The 15,891-nt window shown below is 43.8% G+C and overlaps 1 protein-coding gene across 1 annotated transcript in view; it reads right to left on the reverse strand.

Moving 5' to 3' along the window:
* ANKS1B (ankyrin repeat and sterile alpha motif domain containing 1B) overlaps positions 1-15,891 on the reverse strand; it is a 786,862-nt gene that overhangs the window by 646,201 nt on the left and 124,770 nt on the right. The window contains exon 3 of the mRNA XM_032788573.2: positions 15,639-15,795. Within this exon, the coding sequence (XP_032644464.1) occupies positions 15,639-15,795 (157 nt within the window). The remainder of the gene's footprint in view (positions 1-15,638; positions 15,796-15,891) is intronic.

A 15,891-nucleotide genomic window follows, 5' to 3' on the forward strand; every position in this document is an offset into this window, starting at 1 on the left:
GTCACTCTCCCCTGGGTGGAAGGTAGAGATGGCCACCAAGTGCACCCTCAATGATGATATTGGTAGGCCCTGCTGTTTAAGATACCAGATGTAGTCCAAGATGGTGGGGATCGAGGCCTTGGTGGGAGTGACATTCTGCGTTTCGCACCAGCAGGAGAAACGCTTCCACTCGGCCAGATACGTTGACCGAGTGGAAGGTTTCCTGCTACCCAGGAGTACTGGTTGTACTGAGGCAGAGCAACATAACTTGGACTGGTTTAACCACGCAGCAGCCATGCTGTGAGGTGAAGGGACTGCAGGTTTGGATGGCGAAGTCTGCCGTGGTCCTGAGTTATAAGGTCTGGGCGAAGAGGCAGGGTAATTGGGTTGGCTATCGACAGGTCGAGCAGCGTGATGTACCAGTGCTGCCTGGGCCACACTGAAGCGATCATGATCAAGTGAGCTCTGTCCCTGTGGAGCTTTATCAGGACCCTGTGAACCAGCGGGAATGGTGGAAAGGCGTAAAGCAGTTGGCTCGTCCACAGCATCAGGAAAGCATCCAAGATCGAGCCGGGGAGAGGCCTTGGAAGGAGCAGAACATCTGGCATTTCCTGTTCTCGTGGGAAGCGAAGAGGTCTATATGGGGAAAGCCCCACTTCCGGAAAACGGAATGAATAATGTCCGGACGAATCGACCACTCGTGAGACAGGAAGGATCTGCTGAGTCGATCCGCCAGAGTGTTCCGAACACCTGGGAGAAAAGACGCTACCAGGTCTATTGAGTGGGCTATATAGAAGTCCCAAAGCTGGATGGCTTCCTGACAAAGGGGGGAGGACTGTGCCCCTCCCTGCTTGTTTATGTAATACATGGCCGTTGTGTTGTCTGTGAACACTGAGACACAGTGGCCTTGTAAGTGCTGTTTAAACACCTGGCACGCAAGGCGGACTGCTCTCAGCTCTCAGAAATAGATGTGCAAGGCCAGCTCCTGAGATGACTAAAGGCCTTGAGTGCAAAGATGTCCGAGGTGGGCACCCCAGCCGAGAGATGAGGCATCCGTCGTCAGGGCCATGGAAGGCTGGGGTGAGTGGAACAGCATCCCTGCACACACCAGGGAGGGCTTCAGCCACCAGTCGAGGGAGCATAGGATGCTCGGGGGAATGGTGACTATCATGTCTATGGTGTCTCTGCCCGGGTGGTATACTGAGTTGAGCCAAGATTGGAGGGGACAGAGGCGTAGCCTGGCATGTTTGGTCACGAACGTGCAGGCAGCCATGTGACCCAATAGACCATGACGAGTGCAAGCTGAAGTCGTTGGGAAGTTTTGTAGGCTTTAGATAATTGTTACCATCGCCTGAAACCGAGTCGGTGGTAAGCAGGCTCTGGCGAGATTGGAGTCCAGGATGGCCCCAATGAAGTCCATCCTCTGTGTGGGAACCAGAGTGGATTTGTCTGTATTGATCATCAGGCCTAGACATATGAATAGGTCCTTGATGACGCCTACATGATGGGTGACTTGTGTCTCGGAGTCCCTCTGATGAGCCAGTCGTCGAGATACGGTAAGACGTGTATCCAGCGGTGGCAGAGGGAGGCGGCAACTACAGCCATGCACTTTGTGAATACTCTCGGTGCTGTAGAGAGGCCAAATGGTAGGACCGTAAACTGGAAATGCTGACGGTTGGCTACAAATCTGAGGTACCGCCTGTGTGGAGGATAAATGGTCATGTGAAAATACCCGTCCTTCATGTCGAGGGTGGCATACCAGTCTCCAGGATCCAAGGATGGGATGATGGTCTCCAGGGATACCATGTGGAACTTCAACTTTATCATGAACTTGTTGAGTTCTCGCAGGTCTGAGACCTCCCTTTGCCTTGGGGATTAGGAAATAGCGGGACTAGAACCCCTACCCCCTTTTGTCTTCTGGTACTTCCTCTATGGCTCCCATGGTAAGGAGCGTGCGCACCTCTTGTAAAAGGAATTGCTCGTGAGAGGGGTCCCTGAAGAGGGATGAGGGTGGGAGGTGGAAGGGAGGGGGCGAAATAAACTGGAGGTGGTACCCAAGTTCCACTGTGTGTAGGACCCAACGATCTGAAGTTACCTGGGACCACGCAGGGAGGAAAAAGGAGAGGCAGTTGGAAAAGTGAGGTAAAGGATCCTGGAAAGGAACTGGTACACTGTTCTCGGGCACACCTTCAAAAGTTTGGCTTTGGCCCCGCAGGTGGTTTGGAGGGACTTTGATTCTGGCCCCCTTGGGGTCCAGCCCGCCGTCTACGATTGCCTTGGCCGCATCCTCTGCCGAAGTCCTGTCTCGGTCTAGGCGGGGGATAAGGGTGGTGAGGCTGGGGATGGAAGGACCTGCACTAAGTCACCAGGGTGTGCATCCTGAGGGAGCGCATGGTGACCCTGTTGTCCTTAAGGCTCTGCAGCCTGGGGTCAGTCTTTTCAGAGAATAGGCCTTGACCGTCAAAGGGCAGGTCCTGTATGGTGGTTTGTAACTCAGGTTAAAGGCCTGAGACCTGAAGCCATGATATCCACCTCATGGCGACACCTGAAGTCAGGGTCCTGGCTGCAGAGTCAGCTGCGTCCAGGAAGGCCTGGAGAGAAATTCTCGCCATCTTTTTCCCTTCCTCCAAAAGGGCAACAAACTCTGGGCGGGAGTCTTGGGGAATGAACTCTTTGAATTTCTCCACCACCATCCATGTGTTATAATTGTACTGGCTGAACAGAGCTTGCTGATTTGCCACCCTGAGTTGGAGGCCCCATTAGAGTATACTTTGCGGCCCAATAAGTCCATGCGCCTAGCCTCCTTTGATTTTGGAGCAAGAGCTTGCTGGCCATGGCGTTCCCTTTCATTGACTGACTGCATGACAAGGGAGCAAGGAGGAGGGTGCACGTACAGGTACTCCCACCCCTTAGAGGGTACCATGTACTTCTGGCTCAACTTCCCTGGCCGTGGGCGTAATAGATGCTGGAGACTGCCAGATGGTATCGGCGTTTGCATGTATCGTACGGACAAACGGCAAGGCCACTCTTGTGGGGGTGTCAGCTGACAGGATATCCACCACTGGGTCCTCTATCTCCGGGACCTCCTCCACCTGAAGATTCATATTCAGGGCCACCCGCCTCAGGAGGTCCTGATGTGCCCGCAGGTCAATTGGAGGAGGGCCCGAGGAGGATGTTCCTACCGCCGCTTCATCTGGAAAGGAGGAAGAGGAAAGGGCAGGGACAAGAGGGTCCTGCATGGGCTCCTGTTCTTGAGCAACGTCAGTCTCAGGTGGAACTTGAGACACTGCCGGCTGAATGAGAGCCTCCTCTGTACCCGTGGGAGGGGGGTGGCTGACCGTTGCCTCCGGCACCTGGTGTTCCGATGTTGCAGAGCGGGATGGCATTGGAGGTGCACCTTGGGCTTGATGGTATGCCCAAGGTGTCCAGAATGACCACTGATGGGGTCCCTGTTCCTGGGTCTGGGTCTCCTGAAAGACACGGCCGGGCACATCAGAGTCACGGTCCTGTGCATAGGAAACACTATCCGCATGAGAAGACACAGATGTGTGATGAGATGGCCAAGGAAGCGCTGAAAACCCCTAGGAAGGGTCTCGATCTCTAAACGACCTTTCCCTGTGTGGCACCGGAGAGCGGTACCAGTTGCCATACCGGTACCGGGAACAAGACCGGGACCTGCGACCAGAGCGGTGCCGGGAGGGCGATCGGGATCTGGAGGCTCGACGTCTAGAGTGGCTGCGACAGGCATGGTGCCGGGAATGGTACCGGGAGCTGGATCGGTGCCGAGAGTAGTGAGCCGGCGAATGGGACGCTAAGCGGTGCTGTGAGTGCGACCGGTACCGAGATGGAGAGCGGTGCCAGGACTGCGAGTGGCATCAGGACCGGGATCAGTGATGGGACCGAAAGCGCCGGTGGGACCGTGATCGTGATTGGTTCCTCTCGACGGTGCCGACAGAGGGTGGCCTCAGCAGGGCAGGTTTGCCTATCGATTGAATGACCCTCACTGGTGATGCCGGGGGTTGAGGCAGCGTGGACTCCGTCAGGGCAATCAGCTTCCTCGCCATAGAAAAGGTCTCTGGTGTGGAGGGAATTGTGAACTCAACCACAGTGTGCACCGGGGAGCTTTCAGGCTCCGGACTCGGCGGCCCTTGCGGGACCAGAATCGATGGTGCCAAAGCTGCCAGTGCCACGGCAGGTGTCGGTGCCGGGTGGTCCAACTTAGGTGGGTGCTCCAACTGCAGTGCAGGTGGCACGGAAGTCGCAGGAGTCTTATGCTTCTTAAGCAGCGGAGAGAGGGAACGGTGCCGAGCAGACGATGGTGCCGGTGACAGTCGGTGCCGAGGGGCCTTAGCGGTACCGGCTCGATCCGGTGCTGAGGAGACGCTTCTGCTTGATATGGACTGTCCAGCACTCAGTGCCAAGGGAGGAGGAGTAAGAGCTGCCTCCATCAGGAGCTGTTTCAGACGAAAGTCCCACTCCTTCTTTCTCTTGGGCTTAAAGGCCTTACAGATCCGGCACTTATCCGAGAGGTGGGATTCCCCGAGGCACTTAAGGCAAGAGTCGTGGGGATCTCCCGTTGGCATCGGCCTGTGACAGATCAAGCACGGTTTGAAGCCCGGTGAACCGGGCATGGAGCCCGGTACCGGGTGCGGGGAAGGGGCTAATCCCCGAACCCCTGTCAACTATATACAGTAATGATAACAAAGAATGAATAAAACTAACTATAACTATAGAATTTACAACGATATACATGAGAATTAATAAAAGAACTGTGAGTAGCTAGGGAGGTGGAGATCAGCTAAGCCACGCTCCACTGTTCCAAAGACCGACACGGGCCGTAAGAAGGAACTGAAGGGCCGTTGGGTTGGCAGGGGTATATATCCAGCGCCATAGTGGTGCCACTCCAGGGGCGCCCAGCCGACCCACCGAGTGTTGCTAGGGTAAAAATCTTCTGACGAGCATGCACGCGGCGCGCGCACACCTAATTGGAATCGATATGAGCAAGCAGTCAAAGAAGAAATAAAAGAATCTGGAATCTCATGTCAATATTTTGATATATTTGTCTGAAAACAATTCAATTCCATTTTCATTAAATCATCTACAGTTCACACATCCCTAATGATCTGGCTATTTATATTTTCCTATGGATGATTCAAACAAAATGTGTTCAGCTGCAAACATATAGGTATCTAAAGATACCAATTAGTCCAAAATCCTAATACTGTAGGATGGCATATACCAAAGAGCCCTCTGGTGCTGCTATCTATCAAGGTATGTATACTGAATGTGACAGCCATATGAGACAGAGGTAGGACTGGATAGTTTTCCTCCTTTCCCTTCTAAACTCATTTTCTAACATGTTCTGTGCTAAAGACAGGCAGATAATGTTGTCAAGCCACCTTGAAAATTAAACTCCTTTTGCATAATGCATACCTGACCTGTGGTTATATGAGAACATATTTAAAGAAAAATAGATTTTAAAACACTAGTTTTAAATAAGAGCTTCTGTAAACCACAGTTCTCAGAAAAATATTGTTCTTCATTTTTTGCATAACAACCCATGTGCCCACTGGCAAAAGTAAAATTATACTTGGATTAAAGATAAAACAAACTGATTTTGAAATTAAAAAAATAGGCATTTCTGAACTAGAGACAGATCCAATTTGGAAAAGATCTGATATTAATTAAACAATATATATCTGCTGACAGAACAGGTAATGTATATACTGTGTTATACCTTTAATTAACCTTAATAATACAAAATAACCACCCCATTTCCCCCTAAAAAATATCAATGGATGGAGTCATTCATGAATGAGAGACAGAATAATTAAATTTTAAAGAGAGTGTTCCAACCTATTTTGGAACCCTGTACAATATTTATCTATCTAATTTGACAGACTTCAGTATTCCCCTGAAATACTCTATCCTGCAAGCAAGTAGTGATACTAGTGGGGAACATTAAGTGGGTTCTTACAGAGTCAGAATACTCTGAATGTAGGAGGGGTGGGAGAGTTTCTCTAGAGAGAGAAGACAGGATTTGTATAGAGTAGTACCACCCAACTTATCTGCCCATCCTGGAAATAAGATCTGAGCTGAACTTAAAGTATTTTTGTTCATTTCTGTGTTAATAAAATCAACTCCCATAAAGGAAGGAGTTTGGACTCTACATAAGGTGTGGACTGTATTTGAAAACATACTGGCAATGGCATGCTCATCACCAAGGATTGAATCATCCCACTAGATCTGTGCATTGAAGAAAAAAGGTGGGGGTGGTCATCCCCTACCATTTGGAAGCCACAGAATGCACTCTGCAAGGTGATATTGGGGAGGATGTAGAGACTGGATTGGTTGGAAGAGAAATGGGGCAGGTCACAGGGAAGGGGGATTATCGTTTCCAGCCCCATGGAGTTCAGGTGGAAAAAATAATATAGCCTGGCTCTGTATTATATTTTCCACTGAACCCCCTCCTGAGGATCTTGAGAACAGCATTGCTGGGATGTGGTTGAAGGGGGACAGTTCCGGAGGGGAACAGGTGACCAGGAACTAGGGCCAGTGAAGCAGCACTGGGTAGCCACACAAACAGCCTTCTATGACACGTGCCAAACTGTTGATATCCACCAGGCAGGGTGGGACAAACCTTGCTCTCCAGTGAAATAATGGGAAGGAACTTTGCAAGGGGATCCTTACAAACCTCCTGCCCCAGAGACCCCTCATGTTTACCATAGGAATGGTAAGTAAAAATCTAACATGGCTGTGAACCACTGAGGGACGTGACAACAAGGATTTAGAGACATCAAAAGCATGAGTTGGTACACATACTAGACAGATAAATGGGTGATCCTAAATGGACCACATTTACCTCCTGCCATATAACAGGCTGACAGTGCTTGCTTGGAGCACTCCACACTGTTATCAAGTGTTGATCCTGCTGGAAAAAGTTAAGCAGGTTCTTCTGAGTCACTTAGGCAAAGGGCTTGTTACTCTATCTGGTTATAATGGAGTTGGGAGTGTCTTTCTAAAAGGGAGTAATGGCTGATTAATCCTGTAGTAGGACCCCTAAGGGCAGCTGTGACTGGAGAGAACTCTTGAGCTTGATGTTAATTTCCTTGTTAAAGCCATGGCATAGGAAGGTATTTGTTTTTGACTCTTTTGGTGTGCAGATTTTATTTTACAGTAAGTTTAGAAAGACACCTGCCCTTCTTCTTTCCTTGCTTCAAAAATGGACCAGTAAACTAAAGAAGAGCAGTGAAAGGGCCATGTACAGCCCATATATTTCCACACAAACAGCCCACCTACATCCAAAAACAAACAGAAATCAGAACTCACCCCATGCCCAATACAGACAAATATTTAAAAAAATAAAAATAAAAATCCAGAGTATTTTAAATCAGACTAAAGACCCAGTCTTCTCCTCACTCCTCCAATAACTCTCATTTACCGAACTATTCCAGCCTAGAGCAAATGTAAAGAGTTGTGAAAGTGGGACCTTGAGAGCTTGCTTATTTGAGCTCTCTGATATGAGGTCTCCATTTTTACAAAGATTTGAGTGCTTCTTTCAATTTGTTTATTTAGAGGCTTCCATAGCTGTTTGAACTTTCTGCTGACTATCTCGCTTTGTTGAGGAATAGGGTTCCATTACCTGCTAAGGCCTGGTCTGCTCAGAAAACTACAAATATTTTATGACAGATCAACCACTGAGTGATTTAAATACAGAGATGAGAATAATGTTAACCTTCAATTAAGAAAATGTCTGCATTTCTACAACTATTTTCTGCTCTTGGATGCATATATGTGGCTTCCATTAACTTATCATAGTTTTCTGGAAAACATAATCGGGGGGTGGAAAACGGATGATTTGGGCTATCTAGAGATCATGAGAGAATGGTGAAAGGTTGTTTTCACATAAACTAGCCTTGGACATTTCCCAGTAAGAAAACCTAAGTCCAGTCGTTAGCCGGATCAGAAGATTAAACAAACCAGCACAAAGACATTTAAGAGAACTAAGTATCTGTAGACTAAGTATGTTTGCAACAGAAATGTAGTAAAATTCCAGAATAATCTACCAGATGCTATAAATGCCAGTTGCAAGAAGATAAATACATTTAAATAATCATTTAATTAAGAGCCAAGGGCCATTTACTCTTCTTGTTGCAAGATATTTTGTTTCTCTTCACTTCCCTCCTTCAGGGCAGCAACTGTCTCATATTAAGGTACCAAGCTTTTTTAAATCAATGACACAGCTCTTGTAAGTGCAGTTCAAGTAGCTTTATGCATACCCTGAATGCAGCAGAGATCATACTTTGGAGAAGACAACCCACATCCTCATTTCAAAAAGGAGGGTGGAGGGAAGAATAGAATTTTTTTTTATTGAATACAGAATACAAAAAAAGACATTTTCTTAGCCTATTTTGGGCTTGATCCTTGCACCCACTGAAGTCACTGAAGTGACATCAATAAGAACATGTAATACCTATACCTCATTCTGATGATTCAGGGGCCCCAATAAATGTATCAAAAGTTAATTATTAACATGTTTTACAGCAATAAGGACATCCAGCACTCCTTTTCCTCACCTTACAGCAAATTTTTGAACATGTACTAGAGGCACTACAGAAATATAAAACAAGATTACTTTTGTAATGAAAAACACAATCTGATGCACTGAAGCATGCTGTTCTAAATTAAATGCATAAAGTTCTGGAAACCTCTGTGTCAGATGCAGAGAAAAGGGCAGAGAGAGTTACAAACTGTAGAGAGGAAAATTACCTAGAAACATCATCAGTGTCCAAATCATTTCTTTAAATGTGTTAATATTCATATTTTGTCAATCCTCCATATCTTTCATTTTTTATACCTGATTATGTTTTCACGCTTTTCTTGCACTACTCACATTTACATATTGAGCCATCTGGTGGCTGTCCTTTGGTGCATGTTAACTTTTTTAAAAATATATTTTGGCTTCTGAATATATGTATATATTTTTATGAGAAATTATAATCACCACAAGAAATGCTTGAATAGATGGAACTATATGGATGAAAGTATTAACCTGAACATATACTGACAATTATATATTTTATAGTACCTATAGTTTTAAATGATATATGATGCATTAATTTATTAATGAATCCAGATCTCTCATTTGTCAATCAATCTACAGCCAAATTATAGTTTAAACATTTTCAGTATTCCACATCAGTTTGGTTTAAACATTTTTCCGTTTTGCAATATCAACTCTCTTACATTTTGTAACTCAATCTACATACCTTTCATATCAGCTAAAATATATCTATGTAAATAACGCCTTCACTAATCTTAATCATATATTATTTGCCCTACAGTATTCGATCTATGTTTATTTTGGAGAGTTGTCAGTCTACATTTCCCTCTCCCCCACGGTTGTCATGCAATTGTTGGCCTCCTTACTGGTTTTAAGACATAGTTTTATACAACTGGAACAGCAGGGGGCATTCAGAGCTTAAAATGCTGGATATGATTCTATAATATTAGCAGATTATATTTTAAATTTGTAGCAAATACTTCTGCTTACTTACAATACCATATATGAAATCTATTAATTGATATGTTTTGTGTATGTTATACTATTATGTAGGACATGCTGCTCTCATTTGCTGTACATCTTTGATTCTTGCTCTGTTCTTTAATATTGTTTTCTTTTCAAACACATTTAATTTACATAAAATTGCAATAAACTATGTGACAAATACGGGTATGTTACAAAAGTAATGTAAATAATTTTTAATCATGGGCAAAATTATCCCTTTGTGCAGAAAACCCCACAGAAGAGAAAATATTAATGTAAGCCATGCAAAAAACTGACTTTGGATGAGTGGGTGAGATATGTGATGGCCAAGAAGTGGCAGAGAGCATGGCTCTAAAACAAGGAAGAGTCTGAGGATCTGTGGGAAGTTATATATTCAGCTCCACAGATCTTGAGGCATTTATGTGGAATACCATCCTTTCTGTGCTTCACTCAGACCCCTATCTTTCTGACAGCATAGCCAGGTCAGCTGCCTTGCCACACTGCCATTGGCTACCTGCCTGTGATTGTGCCTTACTTCTCCCTCCAAAGGAAGATGAAGCTGCAGGGAAGACTTAATGCTGCATGGAACATTAAATAATATGGCAATTTTCCATATCAATCCATAGACTCAGATATTTGAGTTGGAAAAGATCTACAGTATACGGTTGTCAAGTCTAATCCACTGCCAAAGAGGGCCTGGTCCCTACAATATATTATCTAGTGCTCCTTACAATCAGTTTTAAAACCTGTCAAACTATAGTGCTTCCACTTCTTTCCTTGGGGGACTGTTAACAGATTGCACCATGATATTTTTTTCTTATTTTCACCTGATTACTTCTAATTACATCCCTTTGTACCACATTAAAAATTGGTCTCTCTCCTTGTTACTCCCATCAAGAATTTCTAAACAGATATCATGTATCCCACTTGGTATTTTGTTTTTCAAAATAATATTTTTCCTCCACAAGCCTTAGTATTCTTATTTTGATACTACCTTCTATTTGCACAGAATTATATTTAATCTCATTTCATATGTTTGAGCATTAGTTTGTGAGGCCTAATAACTATTTGAATCCCACTTACCTATAAATTAGCTGTATGTGATTTGGCCAAGACAGCATGGGATTCCCATGATTGTTAGGTGTAGACAAAATAACTAACAACTAAATTACAGGATTTTTTGAACTCTCTAGGCCCCCCATTCCCCTCCAGTTTGATTCTTCTCAATCTGAAAGAAAAGTTGTTAGCCTACTCTTGCAAATAGTGTCTGCTGCAATAAATGTTCCTTAGGGAGGGCCTCTGTGATGGCACAAACTACATACACACAAAAATAATCAGCTAAATAAGGTTAAAATTCATTTCTCTGTAGTCAACACCACAAACCATGGGTTCCATATAGCAGCATACCACAAACCCTGGGGGAGGGCCAGCCAAGACACCTAAAATTAATCTGAGCAGAGGGCACAGGAAAAGGGGAAGGACATAGAATAGGAAGACTGAGTTTCCATTCCCATTCCATCCTGAAAGCACAGCCCTAAGCACTCTGACCGATGTGAGAAAATGCCGTTAGTGCTTAGTAAAGGTATAGAGAGAATGCCCAGCTGCTGCTTTGCACAGCTCATCAACTATCATTTCTCCTCTTTCTGCGCAGGAGATGGCAACATCCCAAGTGGAATGGGCCCAAATTCTGATATGGCACGGGGTCTCAGCTGCTGCACAGGCTTCTTAAAAACTGTATCTGTTCCAGCTGGCTATGACATAGCTTTACACTGCCTCTCACGCGTGCCATAGGTTGCCTACCCCTGCACTATAATAATGCACATAATATGTTTATTTAAATGGCACTAGAAACACCACTTCCAAGGTAAAAAGATGTTGGTCTGTTACACTGGATGGCTTAAAGTGATGGTTTACCTAGTTTCTCTAGTACAAGAGGGAGAAACTAAGGACCAAATGGGAGTCTCAATAAGTGAATGTTTCAGAATACTAGACACTAGAGGAGAAGAGCTCACTTCCCATCATCTACCATGTCAATTACTGCACTAAGGGATAAGATATTAATACTGGATAAGTCACTTGTTCAGGGATAGAAAAGTAGTAACCCTTAGTGTAAAATCCAGAAGATTTGAGTTTTATAACATGAGAGGGAAATCTTGTTTTCTGAGAGGATAAAATATTTTTATTTACCCCAAGAGTGGATGCTTTGAGGACCATGATTCCAGAAGGAAAGGTCTCCCTACCTATGCCATCAGGAACGAGCTTAATGTGTTAGCTGTCAGAAGGAGAGCAGGGTGTTTGATTTCATTTAAACTATTAATTGCAAGCAACATCTTTGAGAGATTTCCCATCATTTTTGGGGTTAGTGGCACAAAATTCTAGATTCTGCTTGATTTCAGACAACTAGTAGATAGAAGATCTGAATATGTAGGAAGAATCATTAGGAGACAAGAAGTGAATGGGACTTTGATAAAAAAAAATCTTTCTGGTAACTTCTACCACCATTCTATCTAAGGAATCCTTGAAGGAGACATTAGAATCCAAGATTAAATCATCTACCTTTGACCAGTGCAGGACTATAAAGTCCACTTGACAGGTCAAATAACCTGTAAATTCCTGAGGGAGCTACTGTGGTGCTGATAGCTAGCTGGCCCAGGTCACAACCCCAAAGAAGTGTTAATTGTACCCATTCACTTGTGAGTGGATATCAAAGAGATGTTAAATGAATTGGTAGGCATAAACCCATTCCCTGAAGTTGATAAGAAATCAAGGAAAATGTATTGATGATTGTATTGTTTTCATCTGTCTGTATCCTGTACTTAATTAACCTTAAGATCAAAGATGTGTACACTCTGCATGAAACTAATGAGTATTACCTGTATTGTTTTCACTTATCTCTGTTATAATGAATGGTTGGCAATTACCTTATGTAAATCTGTGTAACTGGATTACATGTATATGCATGGGAAGTAGAAGGTTAGTGTCAAAAGAGTAGAGCATTGAGTGTCCCACAATCGGAAATCTATAGACACATGCTGTGCTGGGAACACCTGCCAAACTGTTTTTAGCTTGTCTTTCTGTGAGCAAGATCTATAAAATACTGGATCCTGGGAGAGATTGTTCATCTCTGGACTGCTTGGGTTTTGACAAGGGGAATATTATGTGATTGGATAGAGGACCCCAAAATTATTCTGGGAAACCTTGAGGAACTTATGGAAAGCAAACAGACACTACATCTCTGCATCATTTGGACTACAACTCTGATTCCACTGCAATGTAGTTTCATCTGTGTAACCTCTCAATAACTCTCTCTTTTTTCTTAGCTAATAAATCTATGGTTTAGTAACTAAGGACTGGCTACAGCATTGTCTTTGGTGAGATCTGAAGTATACCTTGACCTGCGGGTAAGTGACTGGCCCTCTGGGGCTGGAAGTAACCTAATGCATGGTGAATTTGGTTTTAATAACCTTTCAGAATAAAGTCCAGTTCGTCTGGGTGGTAAAAGGGGGCTGGAATGCTTAAGGGGACTGTCTGTGACTCCAGGGTAAAACTAATATAGTGATGCAGGAGTACACTTTTGTTACTGGCTTGGTGAAATCTAGTGATAGAATATACCACCACTTTGGGGTGTCTGCCCTATTTTCTGACAGTCGGTCCTGAGTTTGGCATTCTTAGCTGTGAGCCACTCCAGGCATTGTGACACTTACATCTTCTGAACAATCTTGTTTGCCATCCATTAAGATAAATGCTGTCTACATAAAATTTCAGGTACAGAGCAAGCTTTTTCTTGCTTTTCCACCCCTAGGAAAAGGGTGTCTCTGAAGGATCCAGTTTCTCCTCTGGCCTTTCAAGTCTCATAGGTTCAGACAGTCCTCAGACCATTTTCCCAGTCTTCATTTGAGATTCCTTGCTAAATCAGCAGGCTGCACCTCATGCTCAATCTGACACCTCACCTTCCTGAGGAGGAAACTGGGGAGGCTGGTGGCACAACAAAACAACAAGACTTAGGGAATGCCAAAGCCAGGGCACTTATACTTATGAATTTAGTCTTAGAGGCTGAGGCAAATAATTGTCTGAACAAAGTCACAGAAGTTTCCAAGGAAGGTCTTAGCCAGACTCTTAGGATTTTTCTGTGGAGGATAGAAAAAAAGAATTTTTAAAAAGCATAAGCCTTCATGAAGCATTTATTACTTCACCTAATGACTGCTAGGGGTGGGGACATAGACTGAAAGGGGCTGACAACCCTTACCTCATCTTCTGACTCATCTGTTCTTTCAGGGAGGGCCTCTTCTCTAGCAAGTGAGTTCTTCTTGAGCTTTGTGCGGGCTAACAGGGATGATTTGCCCTCTGGCAGGGATCTGCACAGCCTCAGTAAGGCCAGCAGCTGTTCATTATTCCTTTGTGCACTGGCAGCAGCTCCTGGCAAATCATTACCTCAGGAAGCAGAAAATGTCCTTTTTCTTCAGATTTAGAGTACAGCTGGTCAAAATTTTTGTCATGAAAAAATTTCATTTGGTTTGATTTTTGTAATGAAAAAATTTAATAACAAATTAAATGCAATTTTTATTTCATTCAGAAAAGGAGGGAATTCCCTCTCCCCCAAAAAAGACATGCAATTTTTCAGTTTGAAGCAAAATGAATATTTTCATTTAGTTCATTTTGAATGTTTTTCTTAAAAATGAAAAAAAAAATTCTAATAAAATGAAAAGTTTCCATTTCTTTCTAATTTTTTCATGAAAAAAAATCAACATCTTCTCGAACCAGCCCTACTTCTCAAAATGTGCTGACAAAGAACCCAGGAACTATAAGGAAGCCTGAGAAGTCTCTTCAAGCTGGTGGCCAGGTTTAGCCATAGAGATTGCCTTGCTTCTTTCTTTCATAGAAGCAGCACTCACACTGCAGAAGAGTGCATCACATTGACAGTGTGATAATCCCATAACTCAACTGGTCTTGTCCTTGTCAAGTGCTGGTTCCAGGTAGTCAGGCCTTGTGGATGGAGCAGAGGTTGAAGTCAGATATAGGGGTCCAGATTGGGATAAGGGCAGTGCTGGCACCAGGGTCCAGGCACAGGCTGGGGTCAAAACTGAAATCAGAGTCCGTAGACAAAGTCAAATGAGCATTGTAGCTGAAGTCCAGATACATGCTAAAAGTCAAAGATGGATGGTCAGAGTCCAAAGGTCTGGGGGTGAGGAGGCAGATGCAAGCTGGAGCGGGTGTATAACAGATCTGGAGCATGATCAGAACAGCCCATGGACAAGGCTGGAATGGGGCCTAGGCAAGGCTGTGGCAGGAACAGGAACCATCTCCAGAGCAGGCTGGGAGTCTAGAGAATCTGTTATACTGCAAGGAACTGAGAGGTTTCCTGTCCAGGTAGTGCCATCAGACAGACTAATTTACAGCTTTGGTGGGATTAGGAAAATACCTGAGCCTGGAGCTCAGTTGATATGGTTTCTGCTCAAGGATTGGCTGCTGTCTGGCCACTAATCCCACAAGTGGAACTATTATGAAACATGCATAACAGTCACAGAGGGTTTTGCAGCAGCTATAACACCAGTTAACAGCCTGTTGAATAGACCCTGCCCCCTACCTATTATGATATCTTTTTTGCCAGTATTTGCCATGCAGCTGAAGGGTAGGATCATTTAGCCCCTGCCACTCACATATATATACACATACCATATTTGTTTGTAGTATATGTATGAACAATAAATTTGTCTTATGTTACATTCCAAATAGATAGGAAAATATTGTAATTTACTGCATAAAAGTTTTTAAGGAAGTGAATATGTTACGAGTATGTTGCTTATTGTACTTGATTGTACAATGAGGGTACTGTGAAAGCTTAAGTTTTGCCTTCAGAAGGACTGAAGAAACAATAGCAATGTCTCAATCTTCCTTAAATATAGTTTCTTTAATGCCTATGCCCAATTCAGCAGAAAAGATATTCTGCACATGCAACACGGAAGACTTTACCAAACCCAAAATAAGTTTCTAGAGCATTAAATTGCATGGAAAACAGACATATTTTGCTGAATCTAGCTACAACTCTGTCAAACCTAAACAATACTTACTTTTATTTTCTGATGACATAAACAAAGATTTTTAATCACTTCACCTGTTCATTCACTCTGGAGTGTGATGGCCCATGATGGATGAGAATCTTCACAATATCTACATCTCCTTTCCAAGCAGCCAAGTGTATAGGAAAATAACCTTTGTTATCTGCCACATTAGTTGATGCTTCATACTGAAGTAATTTGAGAACTATATCCCTGGAAAACAGGGGGGAAGGAAGGAAAAAAGCTAAAAATTGAGAGGACAGCTTGTTTTATAAAGTTTGCACACATTGTCAAAATGTTTATTCTTAA

Source organism: Chelonoidis abingdonii, chromosome 1, assembly GCF_003597395.2.
Source record: "Chelonoidis abingdonii isolate Lonesome George chromosome 1, CheloAbing_2.0, whole genome shotgun sequence".
Classification (NCBI taxonomy): Eukaryota; Metazoa; Chordata; order Testudines; family Testudinidae; genus Chelonoidis; species Chelonoidis abingdonii.